Here is a 24,966-nt window from a genome sequence, read left to right as displayed (position 1 = left end):
ATCACATTTCAGTAATTGCATTACCCACCTACTTGCTCCTATTATCCAGAGTTTATTTGTAATAGATTCATGTCACGCCCTGGTCTAAGTATTTTGTGTTTTTCTTCATGTATTGGGTCAGGCCAGGGTGTGGCATGGAGTTTTTGTATTGTGGTGTGTTTTGTTTTGGTGTGTATGTATTTGGGATTGTAGCTAGTGGGGTTATCTAGCAAAGTCTATGGCTGTCTGGAGTGGTTCTCAATCAGAGGCAGGTGCTTATCGTTGTCTCTGATTGGGAACCATATTTAGGCAGCCATATACTTTGGTTGTATTGTGGGTGATTGTCTTGATGTCCTTATTCTGTGTTAGTTTGCACCAGTTTAGGCTGTTTCGGTTTTCATTACGTTTTGTAGAGTTTGTGTTTTGGATTCGTGTTACGTTTGTTTTATTATACATGGATCACAATATACACGCTGCAGTTTGGTCCGACTCTCCTTCACCTTATGAAAACCGTGAGAATTCAGTAGTTTATTTTAGTTTCAAACCCATGTGAACTCTAAAACTAGCAGGTTCCAGCAGTTAGACACTTACTAGGACTCAGAGCCAATTTCTTAGAGTCAAATTGTCTAGTGCTGGATTAAAAATCCTTCTCATTGGAGAATCTCCCATGTAAATGCATTTTAGGCCAGGATTCATTCTGATAGCGCTTTGTAGGCTATGTGCAATTTCCAAGTAATTCACGGTTGAGCCGACATATGGAGTATTTACCGTGAATGTGTTCTTGCGAATGCGGGAACATTGCCTTCAAAAGGTGCTTAGCAGACAAAGCACGATCAGATTACATCCTGGCCGTAGTCTGCTCCAGCCCCTCCAAACTAATGAGTATGTGTGGGAGAGGTTGGGGGGGAAAGCAGAAGGCACATTTCCATCCTGTATGGACTAATGAAGTATTTTATCTAGTCTAGGAACATAATTAAACTGTGTCTGAGGACCCTGGCCCTTAATCATCATGTTTTTAGTTGAGCAGGCTTAAGTCATTTTGTATTCAACTTAATTTAACACTGCCACTGAAGGAAGCAAACTAGTTCAAATGTTTCTTTGTGTAAAATTATATATGTATTTATTGAATATTTAATTATATCAATAAATGTACATTTATCTCTTTATCTGTTGCTTGGAATCATCAATGAGTTGGAGTAGATTTGTTTATTCTACAATTCCACCAGACCATGAACCAAGCTAGACAAAGACAATCTGTATAAATCATATTTATTCATGTCAACCCTAATCTTAGTAAAGCATAAATTAGGGGTTACTATGGAGATTATTGTGTGTTTAACATGAACACACTTGCAATGAACAGCAAAATCACCACCAATTTCAGAGAAGCCCAGATCACTGGCTAAGGAACTGGCTACAAAAATCCATTATCATGAGTTGACCTTTTCACCCGTCTCACAGGCCATTGAGATTTTGAATATGTAAAGTCGAAGGTCCACCATACTAATAGGACATTTGTTTACTGTTTTACAATATATTACAGTCAGATTTGATGAGGTCAGATTTATTTATCAGAATCATTCATATTGTCATGAAAATAAGTACCCTACAACAATATCAATGTTGAACTAATATCCATTTAGTATGGACTGAAATTCATAGTGGACCTTTTAGAGCATTTGCTCTCAGCTCCAGAGCAAAAATGGTTACCAGGCAAAATTAATTAATAGCAGAGATAAATATATGGTGCTTGAAGCTAAATCATTTGTCAGTGATACAAAATACTTATCTGTACCTTAGCTACATTATCTGTATCTTAAGCTACCTTATCTGTAGCTTGAATAGTACCTACAATAAAGAGCATATGGAAGGTGACTGTATCGTTGATCAAGCTCTCAACACCAATAAAAGCACAAAAGCCCATTGCCTAAGACAGAACCGTTTGAATGTTAGCCATCAAACCTTAGGACAACCTTAAATAAAACGTACAGAAGATCAATCAAGATCATCAGCCCATGTGAGTATCTCTGAGGTATTCTCATCAAAGGGCTCATAAGCAAATGGAACTAATTAAAATGCTATCTGCACATACAGTGCCTTCGGAAAGTGTTCAGACCCCTTGACTTTTTTCACATTTTGTTACACCTTACTCTAAAATTGAATAAATCATTTTTTTCTTCATCAATCTACACACAATACCACATAATGACAAATAAAAAACAGTTTAACAATTTAAAATTGAAATATCACATTTACATAAGTACATTACATTTACATTTAAGTCATTTAGCAGACGCTCTTATCCAGAGCGACTTACAAATTGGTGCATTCACCTTATGACATCCAGTGGAACAGCCACTTTACAACAGTGCATCTAAATCTTTTAAGGGGGGTGAGAAGGATTACTTTATCCTATCCTAGGTATTCCTTAAAGAGGTGGGGTTTCAGGTGTCTCCGGAAGGTGGTGATTGACTCCGCTGTCCTGGCGTCGTGGGGGAGTTTGTTCCACCATTGGGGGGCCAGAGCAGCGAACAGTTTTGACTGGGCTGAGCGGGGACTGTACTTCCTCAGTGGTAGGGAGGCGAGCAGGCCAGAGGTGGATGAACGCAGTGCCCTTGTTTGGGTGTAGGGCCTGATCAGAGCCTGGAGGTACTGAGGTGCCGTTCCCCTCACAGCTCCGTAGGCAAGCACCATGGTCTTGTAGCGGATGCGAGCTTCAACTGGAAGCCAGTGGAGAGAGCGGAGGAGCGGGGTGACGTGAGAGAACTTGGGAAGGTTGAACACCAGACGGGCTGCGGCGTTCTGGATGAGTTGTAGGGGTTTAATGGCACAGGCAGGGAGCCCAGCCAACAGCGAGTTGCAGTAATCCAGACGGGAGATGACAAGTGCCTGGATTAGGACCTGCGCCGCTTCCTGTGTGAGGCAGGGTCGTACTCTGCGGATGTTGTAGAGCATGAACCTACAGGAACGGGCCACCGCCTTGATGTTAGTTGAGAACGACAGGGTGTTGTCCAGGATCACGCCAAGGTTCTTAGCACTCTGGGAGGAGGTATTCAGACCCTTTTCTCAGTACTTTGTTGAAACACCTTTGGCAACGATTACAGAATCAAGTCTTCTTGGGTATGACGCTACAAGCTTGGTACACCTGTATTTGGGGAGGTTCTACCATTCTTTTCTGCAGATCCTCTCAAGCTCTGTCAGGTTGGATGGGGAGTGTTGCTGCACAGCTATTTTCAGGTTTCCAGAGATGTTAGATTGGGCTCTAGCTGGGGCACTCAAGGACATTCAGAGACTTGTCCCGAAGCCACTCCTGCGTTGTGTTGGCTGTATAATTAGGGTCGTTGTCCTGTTGGAAGCTGAACCTTCACCCCAGTCTGAGGTCTGGAGCAGGTCTTCAAGGATCTGTCTGTACTTTGCTCCGTTCATCTTTGCCTTGATCCCGACTAGTCTCCCAGTCCCTGCCGCTGAAAAACATCCCCACAGCATGATGCTGCCACCACCATGCTTCATCGTAGGGATGGTGCAAGGTTTCCTCCAGATGTGACACTTGGTATTCAGGCCAAAGAGTTCAATCTTGGTTTCATCAGACCAGAGAATCTTGTTTCTCATCGTCTGAGAGTCTTTAGGTGCCTTTTGGCAAACACCCAAGCAGGCTGTCATATACTTTTACTGAGGAGTGGCTTCCGTCTGGCCACTCTACCATAAAGGCCTGACTGGTGGAGTGCTGCAGAGATGGTTGTCCTTCTGGAAGGTTCTCCCATCTCCACAGAGTGACCATCGGGTTCTTGGTCACCACCCTGACCAAGGCCCTTGTGCCCTGATTACTCAGTTCTAGGAAGAGTCTTGGTGGTTCCAAACCTCTTCCATTTAAGAATGATGGAGGCCACTGTGTACTTGGGAACCTTCAATGTGGCAGACATTTTTTGGTACCCTTCCCCAGATCAGTGCCTCGACACAATCCTGTCTTGGAGCTCTACGGATAATTCCTTCAACCTCATGGTTTGGTTTTTGCTCTGACATGCACTGTCAACTGTGGGACCTTATATAGACAGGTGTGTGCCTTTCCAAATCATGTCCAAGCAATTTAATTTATCACAGGTGGACTCCAATCAAGTTGTAGAAACAATGATCAATGGAAACAGGATGCACCGGAGATCAATTTCGAGTCTCATAGCAAAGGATCTGAATACTTATGCACATTTCTGTTTTTTATTTTTAATACATTTGCAGAAATGTCTAAAACCTTGTTTTCACATTGTCATTATGGGGTATTGTGTGTAGATTGCTGAGATTATTATTTTTTTAAATTCATTTTAGAATAAGTCTGTAACATAACAAAATGTGGAAAAAGTCACTGGGTCTGAATACTTTCCGAAGGCACTGTACATATAAAGGATATTTCATATATTATAAATAGGGATTCTACCAGGCTTGGAGCCTGATTATCTTGGTTACCTCTATTTTCTTGTTTCTGTCTTCAAATTATTAAAGTACCACTTTAGAACAGGGAGTTAGGATTCTGCTAGCTAGCAGATTGTAACGGGCTAATGTGATGCTCCATTAGCCATTACAGAATAAGTACTGTTAGGCATAGCACAGAGAATATTCGACCAACCTTAACTTGGCGATACTATCTGCACCATTTTCCCCTTTGTGGGCCAGTCCCCTAGCAATTCCAGTTCCAGCTAATGAGATTGACCCCCTAGCCACTTGAGTGACCACTAGCAAGAATCATACACAGCAGAGTGAGAGAGAGAGAGCAATGACGTGGTACACATATCTGCACATGTGATGTATTACGCAATATTCGGGGACCACTTTTGGCTCATGGGTGCTACTTTCAGAACTACTGTCTACAAAGTATAGAAAAGTACCAGAGAATCCCTTTAAGGTTGGTGGAAAATGCTATGTGCTACGCCAAACTGTACCTATCCTGTAAAGACTAATAAAGCCCGTTACAATCTGCTAGATAGGATTCTGTTGGTGTAGGAGGTCAAGTTGTTAAGTACCATGTCAACTAGGTGCTCAAGGGTCGATGTGCCCTTGAGCAAGGCACTTAACTGTAATTGCTCCTGTAAGTCGCTCTGGATAAGAGCGTCTGCTAAATTACTGAAATGTAAAATGTAAACGTCAAAACAAGTGATTCTGTCTCAGAGGCATATATATATATACAAAAATATATATGTATTGTTTTGTTCTGTTTCAATCCTTTGGTTCAGTACGTTCAGAAGAGCTGTCATGCTGCCTGTTTCACAAAGGTATCAGTTTATAGAAAACCCCCAAAAAGTTGAAAAACTAGAAAAACCAGATATGACCAAAACGAAACACGAACTCTGCCCAAACACAATACACAGAGGACTGTGGACTGGAGCCATGAAGAGGTGATGCCCGAAGTAAGAATGGGAGAAACGCTGAAGACAAGTAATGCTAAAGTATGAAGCATTCAACTATAGAATTAGCCACTTGTCATTTTATCGGTAATTTCTTGAAAACCGTTTTTATAGTTTCAAAATGTCCAAATGATTGTGTTTTTTCATCCTAATTCAATATTGTATTGTATTGTATATATATATATATATATATATATATATATATATATATATATATATATATTACTGTAAATATTGATCACATTGTGTATGATCATATATTTTGATACATTGAATGTTAATATTGTCAACCTGTTATATATTTTTTACCTCCTGTTTCAGGAAGTGATGTCACTGAGAACTGCCCCTATATATAGGACCTTCCACCCCCACCTGGGATATGGATGCCTGATGAAGACCTAAGGGTTGAAACGTTGTTATAAATAAATATCACCTGGGAGCAGCAGTGTGCAGCGTTTTCCTTTCTGTTTTTCATTTCTACAGTTACAATACACTTGTGTTCCCAGACCACACCCATAAAGATGACCACTCTAATAGTACCTAAGGAATCACGTTCAGCCTCTCGTCTTCCACATTACTCCGCCCATATAAGAAGACATCTTTGCCTCTGCTTTAGATCATCTTTATATCCATCCAGGCCTCCATGTTGCCACTGTTCCTCCTGTGTATCTAGCTATGTCCACATGCTTGGTCGTTATTGGGGTACATTCAGTGACATGAAACATTCTGAACGTTGCAGATAGAAATAGAATGAATAGAACTGACATACGCCCCTATTCCATAGGACAGATGATCATGTATGTTCTACTTCATGCATTTCGATCCGAACATTCTGTAACGTTACATCCTCCTGAACAAGCCCCAGGTCTCCTCCTCTACCATGCCTTGACCTCTCTCCAGGCCTACTGCTCAGCCTGGCTTAAGTCGTAGCAGAAGTTGAAGTTGCTGGGGGGTTTGGGCACCGGGGGGGCGCAGTCTGGGATGGGCACGTTCTCCAGGTCCAGGAGGCGAAGCTTGATCTCCATGGAAAGTAGGATATCCAGCTCACTCCTCATGCATTCACTACTCATGTCCCGCCCCAGGAGCACGCTCAGTCCATCTGTCCACAGGCAGAACTGAAGGAGGGAGACAGAGATATCATCTTGTTATTTGACCATCTTTGTTATACTTTATGTTTACTTTGGCAATGTACTGTAAATGCTTTAAATTTCCACACCAATTAAGTTATTGAATTGAGAGAGAAAGATAAAGAGAGAGAGAGAGAGAGAAAGAGAGTTGTGTGATTTAACTCCGGGAAAAGAGAGTGGGAGAAGGATGTGGACAATACAGACACTAGCTCCTGTGACATGACTACTCACGTCTGTTCTGGATGAGGCGATAAAGTTGAGGCTGTACTCCTCCACGTCATAAGTGATGCTGAAAGCCAGGTCCAACCCTTCCTGCAGGACACAGCACAACATGGTTTATGGAGGGCCAGGTACAGTGGGGCAAAAAAAGTCACCAATGGTACAAGTTCTCCCACTTGAAAAGATGAGAGAGGCCTGTAATTTTAATCATAGGTACACTTCAACTATGACAGACAAAGTTAGGGGAAAAAATCCAGAAAATCACATTGTAGGATTCTTCCATGCAGATCTCCTCTAGAGCAGTGACGTTTTGGGGCTGTTGCTGGGCAACACGGACTTTCAACTCCCTCCAAAGATTTTCTATGGGGTTGAGATCTGGAGACTGGCTCGGCCACTCCAGGACCTTGAAATGCTTCTTACGAAGCCACTCCTTCGTTGCCCGGGCGGTGTGTTTGGGATCATTGTCATGCTGAAAGACCCAGCCACGTTTCATCTTCAATGCCCTTGCTGATGGAAGGAGGTTTTCACTCAAAATCTCACGATACATGGCCCCATTCATTCTTTCCTTTACACGGATCAGTCGTCCTGGTCCCTTTGCAGAAAAACAGCCCCAAAGCATGATGTTTACACCCCCATGCTTCACAGTAGGTATGGTGTTCTTTGGATGCAACTCAGCATTCTTTGTCCTCCAAACACGACGAGTTGAGTTTTTACCAAAAAGTTCTATTTTGGTTTCATCTGACCATATGACATTCTCCCAATCTTCTTCTGGATCATCCAAATGCTCTCTAGCAAACTTCAGACGGGCCTGGACATGTACTGGCTTAAGCAGGGGGACACGTCTGACACTGCAGGATTTGAGGCCCTGGCGGCGTAGTGTGTTACTGATGGTAGGCTTTGTTACTTTGGTCCCAGCTCTCTGCAGGTCATTCACCAGGTCCCCCCGTGTGGTTTGGGATTTTTGCTCACCGTTCTTGTGATCATTTTTGACCCCACGGGGTGAGATCTTGCGTGGAGCCCCAGATCGAGGGAGATTATCATTGGTCTTGTATGTCTTCCATTTCCTAATAATTGCTCCCACAGTTGATTTCTTCAAATCAAGCTGCTTACCTATTGCAGATTCAGTCTTCCCAGCCTGATGCAGGTCTACAATTTTGTTTCTGGTGTCCTTTGACAGCTCTTTGGCCATAATGGAGTTTGGAGTGTGACTGTTTGAGGTTGTGGACAGGTGTCTTTTATACTGATAACAAGTTCAAACAGGTGCCATTAATACAGGTAACGAGTGGAGGACAGAGGAGCCTCTTAAAGAAGAAGTTACAGGTCTGTGAGAGCCAGAAATCTTGCTTGTTTGTAGGTGACCAAATACTTATTTTCCACCATAATTTGCAAATAAATTCATTAAAAATCCTACAGTGTGATTTTCTGGATTTTTTTTCTAATTTTGTCTGTCATGGTTGAAGTGTACCTATGATGAAAATTACAGGCCTCTCTCATCTTTTTAAGTGGGAGAACTTGCACAATTGGTGGCTGACTAAATACTTTTTTGTCCCATTTACATTACATTTACATTTAAGTCATTTAGCAGACGCTCTTATCCAGAGCGACTTACAAATTGGTGCATTCACCTTATGACATCCAGTGGAACAGCCACTTTACAATAGTGCATCTAAATCTTTTAAGGGGGGTGAGAAGGATTACTTTATCCTATCCTAGGTATTCCTTAAAGAGGTGGGGTTTCAGGTGTCTCCGGAAGGTGGTGATTGACTCCTCTGTCCTGGCGTCATGAGGGAGTTTGTTCCACCATTGGGGGGCCAGAGCAGCGAACAGTTTTGACTGTACATAGTGTGAAAGAGGAAATTAGCTGTAGGGCCAAAGGTGTGTTCAGGGGACGTTGTCAGTAGGGGCAGTGGTAGCAAATGCTGATGGGTGGGGGGGATCTAGCGGGCAGTGAGCAGGCAACTGGAGGGTTGCTGGGATCAATATCCCAGTTTCCACCTTCTGCTGATGTTCAATTTAACCCCCTAAATTTCTCATTGGGCACTGCGCTGCCCTCTGCTCCAGCCTCTTCAACCATGCGTGTGTAGGTGTATATATCGGGGGAGGGGGTTGGATAAAAGCAGAAGACACATATCCATTCCTTATGTCTTATCGTACAAACCTTGGTCTGTTTGCCCTTATTCTCCTTCATGTGAGGGCAGTCTTTCCCTGTCAGCAGTGCTTTGATATCTGCAACAGGAACTGAGAGAGGAAAATAGGAAAAGCATGTTTAGCGGCACACTTCAGTGTTGAACACAGGGCCAATGACAAGAGGGTGATGTCAAAGGAGTGTCAAGGCTACAATGGAAGGTTACAGAGTCACTCATAGTGTTGCTGTTGTTAAAAACTCACTCTTTTCCTGGAGACTCTCGATGGGGGGTGTTTCTGTGTCCTCCTCCACATCGCCAAAGTGCAGGACTTTGTGATTGGGTGACAAACGACAGTACCACAACTTATCTGAAATGACCAATAATAACAAATCATCAGCATGATTAAAGAAAGGGCATCTGTCTCTTCATCTCCCATCCTTCATTCGTCTCCCTATTTTTCACTGGGAGTTGGGCTCTCCTGGTAGCTTCCCCTTTTACTTTTCACTCTCTTCATAATGTAAATGCCTGTCCACCCCTCACAGAGGTGCGCGGAGTCTCACCCTGTCTTCGTCGACTGCTGATCTTGCGGAAGAGTGTTCCCTGACACAGGCGGTTCAGTCTCTGCTGGCGAATCAGCTCCAACAGCTCAGGTTTCAGACGCTCCTTCAGCTCTCTGCAGGGGCAGAGACAAAGAAAGAGTCACACACACTGCAAGTAGGGGAGAGCCAGGATGAAAGTACTACGGGTCTAAAGTAATGCACTCAATTTCTCAGATAAGATAGAAGCTGGAATGATGTAGTGAAGTCAGTATGTTCCTAATGCATAGGACGAGCTCTCTGCAAAAAAAAGTCCTACAATGTTTTGCCGAGCTATGGCTAAGCATGAATAGTCATTGAAAATGGTGAGAAACATATCCTTCTACATTCCCATTAAAGTGAGACGAGAAAAGGATGGTTAATACAGCTATTATGTCATCCATTTTAGTCTGATTAATATTGTAAGGCAAAATATTGTGGTTGCACAACATTGTGATGTTGATGCATAGTTAATTAATTATTCAAATCGACACAAACATAAAATGATGGCTGATAGTACATTTGTTGAATGTAACGAGCATTACAAACCAGAAACATGGAGATAAGACAGATATTGTGCGCTTCTCGCAAACTGTTACTTCCGTTCCAAGGCTGTTACTCCTGCCCCGCCGGCAGGTACAAAAGTAACATTGCGGTAGTTCCTTTCTCTGTCTATTTAATTTCAACTCATTTACCCTAGAATTTAAATTACAGTTACTAATGGCAGAGGAGATATATACGTTGTTTGTCATAAAATATGGTCTCTCTAGCTCTATCGATCGCTGAGTATTTAGGAAGAAAACTGTGTTACTTTTGTCCCAGTTCTCCCATACCCATAACACACTTAACATCATTCTATTCATTTCAATTAGCTTTATTTGACCTGATACTGATAAGTGAGTATCTTGCATTGCTAAAGCAAGGACAGAATATAGCAACACCCCTGATTTCATAGGGGTTGAAAGCATTCTGGACCAGAGAAGAATGGTGGTCATTCATTCACACTTGCATATTGGTCAGATGAAGCAAATGCTAAACCAAACTATTTTGCAAGCACAAAATGGAATATGTTACGGGATTCTTCCGATGGCATTGAGTACACCACATCAGTCACAGGCTTCATCAACAAGTGCATCGATGACGTCGTCCGAACAGTGACCGTACGTACATACCCCAACCAGAAACCATGGATTACAGGCAACATCCACACTGAGCTAAACATCCAGACAGCGTCCCATACTACTGTGTGTTGTCCAATCACGTGTGCTATTTAAATCACTTCACAAAACTCAGCCAATCAAAGTGAATGTTTACAATGCATGTTAGGAGACTGATGTAGTCAGAGAGAGAGACAGCGAGAGACGCAAAAGCAGAAGCGAGGGGAGAACTTATAGAATGGCATGCGAAAAAGTCAGGAAAGTCGATCCAGAAAATGTATCTTTCTTAGAGGAGTGGACAGACAAATATGCATTTATCCTTCCCTCAGCGAGTGTCAAATCACTCTGCCTGATGTGTTCAGAGACCGTGGCTCTAATGTAACGTGTCAAAGTGAAGCGCCATTACGTGACAAATCACAGATCTTTTGAGCAAACATATCCACATCATTCTGAGGTGAGGGCACGCAAAATAAATGAACTCAAAGCCCAGTATGATCGGTCCTCTCCCATGCATTCACTGCCCAACAACGTGCAAATGAATGTTCACAAAAAATTGCTTGGATTTTGGGTCAACACCAAAAGCCATTTACTGACAGGGGAGTGGTGATGGAGTGCATGAATGCTGTTGCTGAAACTTTACTTGATGGTAAACAAAAAGACGAGCTATGTGAAAAGATCAAGCAAATCCCAATGCCACGTACAACAACAGCAAGAAAGAGTGAAATACTAACAGAGGATGTATTAACACAGCGTGATGAAGCTATTCTGAGTGCATCATGTAGAGCATTAGCTGTTGATGAACCTACGCAAACCTACTGATTTGAGTGATAAGGCCCAGCTTCTGGTGTATGTTAGATTTTACCACACAGAGAAGAAGGAATTCTGTGAAGACCTGTTAGGTGTAACACCACTCGAGACACATACAAGAGGAAAGGACACATACACAAAGCCATAAAGGAGAAGTTGAGAAAGAGGGGGATAGATCTAAAACAAGTGATCTCACTGCTTACCACTGCATTCATCAGTCTGTCCTGTGCACCAATCTATCAGAAGAGTATGCTGAAGTGATGAATACAATGATGAAACTCATCAACTTCCTCAGGGCATCCTCATCTCATCAACATCGCCTGCTAAGAGAATTCCTGAAAGGAGTTGAGGCAAATGCAAATGACCAACTGCTGCACAACAACGTAAGATGGCTCAGTAAAGGCAGGGTGTTGGAACGCTTTTGGTCCATTCGAAAGGAAATAACAGCTTTCCTAGTACAGCTCAGGAGTCAGAAGGCAACATAGTTTTCACTATTTTTGCAAGACAAGAGCTAAATGGATATTGTTGCTTTTTTGGTAGACATCACACCTTAATGAGCTCAACGTGAGACTACAGGGAAAGAACAATTCAGTTTGTGATTTGATGACATCTGTCTGGTCCTTCCAGAGGAGACTGGAAGTGTTCAAGGAAGATCTTCAAGGAGACTGTGCACACTTCCCAAAAGTCCAGGAACAGATTCAGGGTGAGAGAGATGTTCCTCCTCATGTTGAATTCATAGATAAGCTGATTGGAAACTTCAGAAATCGCTTTGACAGCTTCAGCCTTGGACAGCAGCTCCTTCTTCTAATTGAGAATCAATTCCTCATCATAGATGTCAGGGGATTTTTAAAGAAGGTGACAAAGACCTTCAAGTGGGCACATGCTGGATCTCTACAGATGGAACTGATTGATCTGCAAGCAAATGTTGCACTGCAAGAGCACTTTCAACTAACTGATCATGACCCTTTCTGGCTGCAGACTGTGTCTGAGACTGTTTTCCCTGGTCTAACCAAAGTATCACTACATACCTTGACCATGTTTGGCTCCACATACAGTTGTGAGTCTTTTATCTCCACTATGAACATCATTCAAAATAAGTACCATTCTAGACTCACCAATGAGCACCTACATATGTACATAAGAATGGCACTGACTCCATTCCAGCCAAGGTTCAAATACTGGCAGGGAAAGCAAAAGCTCATTTCTCTCACTAAAGAAGAGATATGGAGAAGTGAAGTGTGAGAGAGAAAGAAAGATGAATATTAAACCTGTGGTTTCTTATTTGTTCAAAAATCAAAGCACTTTTTTCACTTTTGTTATTTGTGTGAAGATGCAGTCTTGTTTAACTTGAAATGAGAACATTTGTGATAGGCCTACTTTTATTTATGATTTGGCTGCATATTTATTTTTTACCTCATGTTTAATGTGTCTGCATTGAAAATGTGCAATAAATATTGTTGAAATGTTATTGAAATGCACTACTTTGTTTATTAGCTATACATATTCAAGAACTACATATGCCCCCAAATGACAGTATAGTTGACTGTATGAGGTGACTGTATAGTTCCCTTAAGGAAAAGCACCTTTAGTAAATCCGCTTTCTCTGTGAGAGCTTCCCATGTCTGGAATACACTGCCATCAGACACACCTATCAACATTCACAAAATGTATGAATACATGGCTAAAGGTCAATCAGATTTGTGACCATAATCCCTAGCTGTGTATTGCCACTTTCCATGTTGTCTGTTGTCTGTAGCTTGTGAGGTGTGGAAACACTTTGTTGCTTTTATGAATTTTGTCTTGTTGCTTTTTGTCCTATGTTGCTCTGTCTGTATGCTACGTCTTGCTTGTCCTATGTTGCTCTGCATGTGCTCACTGCTCAATGATTGTCTATATTGTAATTGTTTTTAATAACCTGCCCAGGGACTGCGGTTGAAAATTAGCCGGCTGGCTAAAACCGTCACTTTTACTGAAACGTTGATTAATGTGCACTGTCCCTGTAAAAATAAAATAAACTCAAACTCAAATCATAGCGCATGTTAGACATTTTAATGGTTTGGACCTTTGGGGGGAGAAAATGTTAGTCACTGGGCCTCTTTGAATTCTAATTGTGCACCCCTGGCCTTTATGGTGGAAGTCAGAGAGTTGGTCGTGTGGTGCCAGGACAACAACCTCTCCCTCAAAGTGATCAAGACAAAGGAGATGATTGTGGACTACAGGAAAAGGAGGACCGAGCACGCCCCCTTCTCATCAACGGGGCTGTAGTGGAGCAGGTTGAGAGTTCCTTGGTGTCCACATCACCAACAAACTATCATGGTCCAAACACACTAAGACAGTCGTGAAGAGGGCACAACAAAGCCTATTCCCCCTCTGGAGACTGAAAAGATTTGGCATGGGTCCTCAGATCCTCAAAAGGTTCTATAGCTGCAACATCGTGAGCATCCTGACTGGTTGCATCACTGCCTGGTATGGCAACTGCTCGGCCTCTGACCGCAAGGCACTACAGAGGGTAGTGCGTACGGTGCAGTACATCACTGGGGCCAAGCTTGCTGCCATCCAGGACCTCTATACCAGGCGGTGAGAGGAATGCCCTAAAAATGGTAGAAGACAACCCTAGTCATAGACCTTTCTCTCTGCTACCACATGGCAAGCAGTACCGGAGCGCCAAGTCTAGGTCCGAAAGGCTTCTTAACAGCTTCTACCTCCAAGCCATAAGACTCCTGAACATCTAATCCCCCCTTACGCTGCTGCTACTCTCTATTTATTATTTATGCATAGTCACTTTAATAACTCTACCTACATGTACATATTACCTCATTTATCTCAACGAACCGGTGCCCTCGCACATTGTATCTGTACCGGTACCCCCTGTATATAGCCTCGCTATTGTTATTTTACTGCTGCTGTTTAATTACATTTAAGTCATTTAGCAGACGCTCTTATCCAGAGCGACTTACAAATTGGTGCATACACCTTATGACATCCAGTGGAACAGCCACTTTACAATAGTAAATTATTTCTTACTTTTTTACTTATCTATTTTTAACTTATCAGTTATTTTTCTCTAATGTTTTAAAGCATTGTTGGTTAAGGTTTTAAAGCATTGTTGTATTCGGTGCATGTGACAAATACAATTTGATTTGATTTGATTTTGATACACACTGAGGTATACACACATACACACACTACGGGGGCTGATCGCTGCCCTCTAGAGGCCTTTGGGGGAAGTACAGGCTGACAAGGGGTTGTGTGTGTGTGTGTGTGTGTGTGTGTCATAGAGAGAGTGAGAGAGTGAGAGAGCGAGATAGAGAGAAAAAAATTCTGCTCAAACAGTTAAAGGACTCACAATACAGGCGGGGCGAGGGTCTCCTCTTGGTGCAGCCGCTCTGTCTGGCGTAGTTTGAGGATCTCACTGTAGTTCAGAGCATTCACCTTGTTCTTAAACAGCTCCAGAGACGTGGGCTTACTGGACAGAGTCCTAGTGATCTGCTCACGCACAACCTGCATTACCTAAAGATGTACAGAGAGAGTCAACAATGATTATTTAAATGGAAAAAATACCAGCTATGTTATGGCTGTAGAAATGGTTTCTCTGGTGGGTTACACTATTCAAAAGTATGCAGTACTGTATATCATAGTTTATGTATGTTTGAATATATTTCAGTAGCTAGCAATTTGAGTGAATGTGGGTATGAGTTGAGAGAGAGCTGGACACAGTGATGCTTACACAAGGCTTTACACACCTTTTAGATAAAACTATGCTAAATAAATTCACGTCACCAAATAATTGATTAAAACACACTGTTTTGCAGCGAAGGTCAACAGTAACCTTAACAACACTCTGTATGGTAGCACCATGGGGTAGCCGGAGGACAGCTAGTTTCCGTCCTCCTCTGGGTACATTGACTTCAATACAAAATCTAGGAGGCTCATGGTTCTCACCCCCTTCCATAGACTTACACAGTAATTATGACAGCTTCTGGAGGACTGACATGTTGTCCAACCAATCAAATGATCAGAGAATGAATCTAGTACTGAAAGCATAAGCTACAGCTAGCTAGCCTAGTTTTGAACAAATACTTTTATTCAAAAAAGAAAGAGAAGCGAGAGAGAGCTAGCTATATTTTGTTGTATTATATTTATTTACACTTATCTAGTGAATGCAGCTAGCTAGTTTAGCCTATTCAAACACCCAGCTCAAACAGAGAGGGATGCTATGTTACCTAGCTGGCTATGGTTATCCAACATTGGAACCTTTCCAAGTCAAGGTAAGCTTTTGATTGTATTAATGTATTGCCACCGGGGCCTGCCGGTGTAACTGCATAACATGCTTGCCGATTGTACACTGTACTGCATGATTGTAGCGAGTTTACTAAGGTGTTAGTTCTAGTAGCTATGTTGACTATGACATTAGCTCATTTGGTGACAATGATGTAGGCTGTGTGTAGCGGTTAGCGGTTGTGATATGAAGGTTTGGCTTGGAAAGCTTTTTTAGCCTGGTCACAGACAGCTGATGTGTTGTACATTGAAGTCCACAAGTGAAGGGAAAAGGTGAGAGGAGGAATATACAATGAGCAAAGTGTACATGCTGTTTGTATGTGGCTGCTATGAAAGTGAACTGTGTTTGCGTGTGATCATGGGTGTATTCTTCCCCCAATTCTGTTGAAAAACGTTTCTTAAACGGAACGAAACAGGGATAAACATACCTGAATTTGTCCAATAGAAACTGTAGTTTGCCACTGTTGGACTAATGATTACACTCTAGGGCCTAGATCAACTAGATGCAGGCAAGAGTGTGCAATGCAGTATTGAATGTGTCACTGTCTGTCACCTTGATTACTCAAATTCTTCTCTCAACCTGTGGACCTACGTTGTAAACTTTCATTTATAGGCTAGGTTGTAGCAACATCATGATGGGTATAGGGAACATGTTGAGTATCATGTAGTAGCCTAAAACTATCAATGTCACATGTATCTGGGTGAATGGAATATGAATGACAGTCATCCAATATGCTTTAATAGAAATAAGGCCAAGCTCATTAAAAAAAAGTTTGTCCTCCATCATCTTAAATGGCACCGACCGCCGCTGGTGTGTGTCTGTATGTGAGAGAGGAAAATCTATGTTTCTCTCTACCATTGTGGCCACAGTTTAAAAATTCATTACAGAAATCTATGAGAACACACCAAACCCAACACAATTGAATTCAATCTCCCTCTTTCCTCCCCTCCTCTGTCTCTCTCACTTTATCTTCATCTCTCTTCCTCTCAGCGTGTCCCTACTTGGAAAGTGTCTCAACACTGCTCTTGACCCCAAGCAGCCGTCGACATGGGAATGTCATTTTTCTGTGCGTCATGGTAACCTGCCCTCTCAAAAGCTCCACATCACCACAGTATGGAGCCCTTTTATGAAATAATGTGTACGGATATGTGAAGGGCACAATAACCATGACCCATGAAGGATGACAGGCTCTAAGTTACAGAGTGTCCATAGAGACCCCAGTATCTATGGAGTAAGAAGCAAGGAGCAAACAGTGTATAGCAATGGGGCACTCATCATCTATCTGCTGTGCATACAGTACTCATGAGGCACATAGTTGTATTTGTCAGCAGCAAGTCTATTGGACCAATTCATCCCAATGCCTGTCGTGCTGATGTTAAATCCAAAATAATCAAGCCTCAATAACAGAAATGAAAGGAAATAGAATGCAACACCTGTAACAAAATACATATTACTAAAAACAATATAACTTTACAGCCAGTGACCGTTAAACAAATATCCTGTGTTAAACACAGAATTGGACAAGGCTACACTACTGTACATTACATACACAGCACTTTATGGTATAGAAATCACACAATTCTAAAAACATTTTTTTTTTAAAGCCCAGAATTGTACTAATATGTAATAGCCATGTAATATAATATGTATTATAAACTGGGTGGTTTGAGCCCTGAATGCTGATTGGCTGACAGCTGTGGTATATGAGACCGTATACCACAAGTATGACGAAACATTTAATTTTACTTGTCTAATTACGTTGGAAACCAGTTTATAATAGCAATAAGGCACCTCGGGGTTCTAAGGGCTGTGTCCAGGCACTCCAGATTTGGTCATGCATATGAACAGTCCTTGGCCATATATCACACCTCCTCAGGCCTTATTACTTAATGAATCCATGTAGGCACAAAAATATCTTTATAACAACACATCCAAGGACAATGGCACTAAAACTGTAACCAAAATTCAGACAGTAATTTTATATTCTGATAAATACTTGAACAAAACAAAGCTATAATTGACACCTTGCTTAAATGCCCCCAAGCTCCACCCTGTGTAACAACATTACCCACATTCTGTGTACATACCACCTATAAATGATAAATTAACAAAAATACAGTATCTCACCTCCATAGTGTGTCCTTCAAGTACAACCCAGAGGCCAACAATGTTAGTTCCAGGGTCAAGAGAGAGAGAAAGGGAGATATGAGAGGAGAGAAATGGAGGAGAGGACAGCCGAGGGGGGAATAAGAGAGAGTAGCACCTTTATGGCATCATAGTCCAGAGCTAAGGTTATTTTGTAAACACATAGTCACAAACACTCCCGTCCGGTGCCTCTCTCCCCTGCCGTCACTCCTCTGATTTAGCCAATAGAAAGAGAACCCTAGTACAGGAGACTGTTACCTCAGCCATAGTGAGGAGCAGCTGTCTCTGTTCCCTTACAACCCAGCAGTGTGTGTGTGCACGGGAAAAGTGTGTGTGTGTGTGTGTGGTGGGGGGGGGGGTCGTCACACACACATACACACACAGAGCTAGTTGGAGGCCCCCAGCTGGCAGCAGCGTGTTGCCGGTAGCGATTAACGGCTGAAATCGACAGCACAGTTAGGGGTTTATTGGAGAGAAGGGGGAGAGAGAGAAAGAGATGGAGAGACAGGGTTTGTGATTGAATGAGACGAGAAACAGCGAGACTGCAACAGAGCGGTAGAGGATGAGAGGTGAGTCTGAGGTACATGGTAGTAAAAGCCAAATATAGACTCTCATTATGGCTTGTTGACAGTCGAACTGAGGTGTTGAATTTGCTCCTGTGAGACAAGCATGGACGGGACAGACACCAGTCACTCTTCAAGCAGTAAACAACACATTCGCTCAGCACCAGTAGTCTGCATTCATTCCCTTAATATTTCTCATCAGACCTAACAAGTATCTGACTAAAGGGTGAACTAATCTGAAGCGGAGAGAAGAATAACACAATCAACATAGGAAGATGCCTTAGTTTTGTATCCCCCCTCTCTCTGTCTCTCTTTCTAACATGGGTGACCACTGTCCATCTCTCCATTGTCGGCGTCCATAGGTTTTTCTCTTGTGTAATTACTGCTGATGGAAACAAGCGATTGTGTGGGGCCTTTATCCCTTGCTATGATTCTGCTATGGAGTGGGATTCTCTTTGTGCTTCTAATGCCCCATTGTCCCTGCCCCACGGGACTGTGGAAGGGAGTTGTGGGCACAAGCTGTGCAACACAATGACACAAGGTGTCACATCCTGACCTTAGTTCCTTTTTTATGTCTCTATTTTAGTTTGGTCAGGGTGTGAGTTGGGGTGGGCATTCTATGTTTTTGTTCTATGTGTGTGTCATAGTTCTATGTGTTTGGCCTGGTATGGTTCCCAATCAGAGGCAGCTGTCAATCGTTGTCTCTGATTGAGAACCATACTTAGGCAGCCTGTTTTCCCACTATGGTTTGTGGGTAGTTGTTTTCTGTGTCTGTGTTTCACCATACAGAACTGTTTCGATTTTCATTGTTTCACTTTGGTTATTTTGTATTTCAGTGTTCAGTTATATTTCATTAAAATGGACACTTACCACGCTGTGTTTTGGTCCGATCTTTCATACTCCTCAGATGAAGAAGATCGTTACACAAGGTTAGGGACTTATGACCAAAATATAGTACCCAACATCCAATGTGAACCAAACTTCTTCATACGAATGAGTAAGACATGAGGAATCCCCCAAAATTGTCAAAAACCGCCCATGTACCCCCCACACCAAGTAGTATGAAGCTGTGGCTTGAAGTATTGCTTCTCCATACTACAGTGGCAAGAAAAAGTATGTGAACCCTTTGGAAATACCTGGATTTCTGCATAAACGGGTCATAAAATTTGATCTGATCTTCATCTAAGTAACAACAATAGACAAACACATTGTGCTTAAACTAATTGCACACAAACTATTGTATTTTTCTTGTCCACATAAAATACATACGTTAAACACTCACAGTGTAGGTTGGAAAAAGTATGTAAGGCTAATGACTTCTCCAAAAGCTAATTGGAGTCAGGAGTCAGCTAACCTGGAGTACAATCAATGAGACGAGATGTTGGTTAGAGCTGCCCTGACCTATAAAAAACGCTCACAAAATTTGAGTTTGCTACTCACAAGAAGCATTGCCTGATGTGAACCATGCCTCAAACAAAGGAGATCTCAGAAGACCTAAGATTAAGAATTATTTACTTGCAAAATCTGGAAAGGGTTACAAAAGTATCTTTAAAAGCGTTGATGTTGATCAGTCCACAGTAAGACAAATTGTCTATAAATGGAGAAAGTTAGCACTGTTACTACTCTCCCTAGGAGTGACCGTCCTGCAAAGATGACTGCAAGGGGGGTTTATTTTAATTTTATTTTACCTTTATTTAACCAGGCAAGTCAGTTAAGAACAAATTCTTATTTTCAATGACGGCCTAGGAACAGTGGGTTAACTGCCTGTTCAGGGGCAGAACAACAGATATACCTTATACCTTGTCAGCTCGGGGGTTTGAACTCACAACCTTCCGTTTACTAGTCCAACACTCTAACCACTAGGCTACCCTGCCGCCCCAGATGATGTGGCAGGTGGCGGCATGGTAGCACAGCTTGTCCCAGAATTAATCACAAAAAAATAGCTGATAACTACGAAACAAACATTCTGGATACTATAGTGAATCTGGAACTATTTATTGATCAGCATTTTGATATGCTCGAAAAAGAAACGGATACATCGAATCGAACAAGAGAAGATCTTTCCTCGAGTTCTGCGAGCCAAACGGGAGGAAAGCTGCCTTCAAAAATTCCAAACTTAACATTGGAGGGGGATGTTTTTATAACTATGTCTCCAGAAGATAGAGCATTGCTTACAAGCATGAGCGATCAGTTAACAAAAACTGGATCTATTGCCTGGGCTACTGGGGGAGGTTGAGGCTTTAAAAACAGGAATGGATTACAGTAATAAAAATATGGAAGAAATACGAGCGGAAAATAAAATATTGAAAATATTGGACTCCCTAAAAGACACTACAGAGAGGCTACGGTATGATAATAAAACAATGAAAGCAGAATTACTTGATCTAAAGTGCAGAAGTATGAGAAATAATATTGTTATAATGGGAATAAAGGAGGATGAAAACTAAATCTATCAGTCAACGGAGGAAAAAGTCAGTGTTCATGAAACGTAATCTCAAGATGACGGACAAACAGGTAGAAACAATTGATTTTCAAAGAGCTCACCGTTTTGGGAAGGCCCTGTCCGGTCGTAGCTATGCTAACCCACTACGAAATGAAAATTGCCTTCTTACAACAGGGTAGGGAATTGAAGAATTAATGAACAATTTCCTCATGAAATAGTGGAGAGACGACGTGCCCTGTACCCCACTTTCAAAAGGCTCTGAGCAGAGAAGCAGAATGTTCGTCTAGTGGTCGATAAATTACATGTAAATAATCAAATGTTCAAGGACTGGAAGATTACAACGTGGTTGTGAGTGTAGCTACCTCCTGTTGAAGTAGTCCCCAATACATATTTGCACTGCATTACACAGTACAAATATGGATTTATTGTGTTTTTACAACAACAACAAAAATGTTTCATGCACTATGGAACCGTGGACTATGTGGACTTGAAATAAGGTTGGATTTATGGTAATGCAGAATGGGTATGATGAACTTAGCATTTTTCTATCTAGGCAATATGGAACTTTGAACTATATGGACGTAATATCAAGTTTTGATACAGGGGAAGGCGAGGATGGGTAAGGCTGACCTTTTTTTTCTTTATGATTTTTTATGTATTTAATTTGAAGATTGTACATTAGAAATATCAAGGTCGTTTTTTGTTTGTTTAATAACATACAGTTGAAGTAGGAAGTTTACATACACCAAAATCAGTTTTTCACAGTTCCTGACATTTAATCCTAGAAAAGATTCCCTGTCTTAGGTCAGTTAGGATCACCACTTTATTTTAAGAATGTGAAATGTCAGAATAATAGTAGAGAGAAAGATTTATTTCAGCTTGTATTTCTTTCATCACATTCCCAGTGGGTCAGATGTTTACATACGCTCAATTAGTATTTGGTAGCATTGCCTTTAAATTGATTAACTTGGGTCAAATGTTTTGAGTAGCCTTCCACAAGCTTCCCACAATAAGTTGGGTGAATTTTGGCCCATTCCCCCTGACAGAGCTGGTGTAACTGAGTCAGGTTTGTAGGCCTCCTTGCTTGCACGCATTTTTTCAGTTCTGCCCACAAATTTTCTATAGGATTGAGGTCAGGGCTTTGTGATGGACACTCCAATACCTTGACTTCAATACCTCAACAATACCTTGTTGTCCATAAGCCATGTTGCCACAACTTTGGAAGTATCCTTGAGGTAATTTTCTATTTGGAAGACCCATTTGCTACCAAGATTTAACTTGACTGATGTCAAGTTCACCCAGAGCCCCCTGTTGGTCACATGTATGTGTTCATTTCATTCCCCCATTCCCAGCATAAAGCGCTAGTAGATTCAGGCGCAGCGGGGAATTTTATGGACCGCAGTTTCACGCATAGGTTAGGGATTCCCCTTGTTCAGATGGACAAACCCTTCCCTGTGCACTCCCTAGATAGTCAACCATTAGGGTCAGGGGTGGTCAGGGAGGCCACAGCTCCACTGGAGAAGGTTACTCAAGGGGGTCATGAGGAGAGAATTAGTCTCTTCCTCATAGATTCTCCTGCGTTTCCAGTGGTGTTGGGGATTCCCTGGTTGGCCTTTCACAACCCCACTATTTTGTGGCAACAGAGGGCTCTAAAGGGGTGGTCAGAGGAGTGCTCAGGTAGGTTCCATCGGTGCAATGACGGTGGAGAGTCCAGACCAAATCTCCACCGTGCGCATGTAACAGTATAACTTTAGACCGTCTCCTCGCCCATACCCGGGCGCGAACCAAGGACCCTCTGCACACATCAACAACAGTCACCCACGAAGCATCGTTACCCATCGCTCCACAAAAGCCACGGCCCTTGTAGAGCAAGGGGAACCACTACTTCAAGGTCTCAGAGAAAGTGAGGTCACCGATTGAAACGCTATTTAGCGCGCACCGCTAACTAAACTAGCCGTTTCACATCCGTTACACGCATTCACCCCGAATATGCCGATTTGGCTATCGCCTTCTGTAAAAACAGGGTGACCCAATTACCACCCCATCGACGAGGGGATTGTGCGATAAACCTCCAGGTAAACGCAGGACTTTCCAGGAGTCACGTGTATCCCCTGTCACAGGAGGAGACGGTGGCTATGGAAACATATGTCTCTGAATCTCTGAGGCAGGGGTACATTCGGCCTTCCACGTCACCCACCTCCTCAAGTTTATTTTTTGTGAAGAAGAAGGAGGGAGGTCTGCGTCCGTGCATTGACTATAGAGGTCTAAGTTCTATTATGGTGGGGTACAGTTACCCACTACCTCTCATCGCTATGGCGACTGAGTCATTTCACGGAGCACGCTTCTTCACAAAACTGGATCTCAGGAGCGCGTATAACTTGGTGCGTATCCGGGAGGGAGATGAGTGGAAGACAGCGTTTAGTACCACATCCGGCCATTATGAGTACCTCGTCATGCCGTATGGGTTGAAGAATGCCCCAGCAGTCTTCCAATCCTTTGTAGACAAGATTCTCAGGGACCTGCATGGGCAGGGTGTGGTGGTGTATATCGATGGCATTCTGATATACAGTGGGGAGAACAAGTATTTAATAGACTGCCGATTTTGCAGGTTTGTATTGTATGATTTTTAAGTAATTTATTTACATTTTATTGCATGACATAAGTATTTGACACATCAGAAAAGCAGAACTTAATATTTGGTACAAAAACCTTTGTTTGCAATCACGAGGTGAGATCTTGCATGGAGGCCCAGACCGAGGGTGATTGACCGTCATCTTGACCCTCTTCCATTTTCGAATAATTGCGCCAACAGTTGTTGCCTTCTCACCAAGCTGCTTGCCTATTGTCCTGTAGCCGGTCCCAGCCTTGTGCAGGTCTACAGTTTTATCCCTGATGTCCTTACACAGCATCCTGGTCTTGGAGAGGTTGGAGTCTGTTTGATTGAGTGTGTGGACAGGTGTCTTTTACACAGGTAATGAGTTCAAACAGGTGCAGTTAATACAGGTAATGAGTGGAGAACAGGAGGGCTTCTTGAAGAAAAACTAAGGTCTGTGAGAGCTGGAATTCTTACTGGTTGGTAGGTGATCAAATACTTATGTCATGCAATAAAATGCAAATGAATTACTTAAAAATCGTACAATTTGATTTTCTGGATTTGTGCTTTAGATTCCGTCTCTCACAGTTGAAGTGTACCTATGATAAAAATGACAGACCTCTACATGCTTTGTAAGTAGGAAAACCTGCAAAATCGGCAGTGTATCAAATACATGTTCTCCCCAATGTATTCCGCTACACGCGCCGCGCATGTGTCTCTGGAGCGTAGAGTACTTGGGCGACTGTTGGAGCATGACCTGTACGTCAAGGCTGAGAAATGCGCATTCTCCCAACAGGCCGTCTCCTTCCTGGGTTATCGCATTTCCACATCAGGGTTGGTGATGGAGTGTGACCGCATTGCAGCCGTGCGTAATAAGCCGACTCCCACCACAGTAAAGGAGGTGCGGCGGTTTTTAGGGTTTGCCAATTACTACCGGAGGTTTATCCGGGGTTTTGGGCAGGTAGCTGCTCCCATTACCTCACTGCTGAAGGGGGGACCGGTGCGTCTGCGGTGGTCGGCTGAGGCCGGACAGAGCGTTTTGTCGCTTGAGGACTCTGTTTACCGAGGATCCCGTGTTGGCTCATCCGGATCCCTCTTTGGCGTTCATAGTGGAGGTGGACGCATCCGAGGCTGGGATTGGTGCCGTGCTCTCACAGCTCTCGGCCGCACCATTGAAGCTTCCGCCCCTGCGCTTTCTATTCGGGAAAGCGCAGCCCGGCTGAGCGAAACTATGACGTGAGGACCGGGAGTTGCTGGCTGTCGTAAAAGCTTTGAAGGTGTGGAGACATTGGCTTGAGGGGGCTCAACACCCTTTCCTCATCTGGACTGACCACCGTAATCTGGAGTACATCCGGGCGGCGAGGAGACTGAACCCTCGCCAGGCAAGGTGGGCCATGTTTTTCACCAGATTCAGATTTACGATATTGTATAGACCAGGTTCCCAGAACGCTAAAGCAGACGCATTGTCCCGTCTGTATGATACAGAGGAGCGGTCCATCGATCCCACCCCCATACTTCCGGCCTCTTTTCTGGTGGCGCCGGTGGTGTGGGAGGTGGACACGG

General features: G+C 42.9%; 1 protein-coding gene across 2 annotated transcripts in view; it reads right to left on the bottom strand.

Moving 5' to 3' along the window:
- Positions 1-1,231: 1,231 nt before the first annotated feature.
- LOC118395867 (engulfment and cell motility protein 3-like) overlaps positions 1,232-24,966 on the bottom strand; it is a 47,694-nt gene continuing 23,959 nt past the window's right edge. Inside the window, exons 1-7 of one of the 2 annotated variants that reach the window (XM_035789874.2) lie at positions 17,787-18,083; positions 14,727-14,890; positions 9,402-9,514; positions 9,104-9,208; positions 8,874-8,953; positions 6,728-6,808; positions 1,232-6,484 (exon numbers count right to left, since the gene is read on the bottom strand). In XM_035789874.2, coding sequence (XP_035645767.1) covers positions 6,272-6,484; positions 6,728-6,808; positions 8,874-8,953; positions 9,104-9,208; positions 9,402-9,514; positions 14,727-14,890; positions 17,787-17,792 — 762 coding nt within the window. In that variant the 5' untranslated portion in view covers positions 17,793-18,083 and the 3' untranslated portion in view covers positions 1,232-6,271. Of the gene's footprint in view, positions 6,485-6,727; positions 6,809-8,873; positions 8,954-9,103; positions 9,209-9,401; positions 9,515-14,726; positions 14,891-17,786; positions 18,084-24,966 lie in introns of those variants that run through there. The other variant, XM_035789873.2, reaches the window with a different exon arrangement.

The sequence above is a fragment of the Oncorhynchus keta genome, chromosome 17 (assembly GCF_023373465.1).
Source record: "Oncorhynchus keta strain PuntledgeMale-10-30-2019 chromosome 17, Oket_V2, whole genome shotgun sequence".
Lineage (NCBI taxonomy): Eukaryota > Metazoa > Chordata > Actinopteri > Salmoniformes > Salmonidae > Oncorhynchus > Oncorhynchus keta.
Note: the sequence above shows the minus strand (reverse complement) of the source record. Positions and strands in the feature narration are given on the sequence as shown.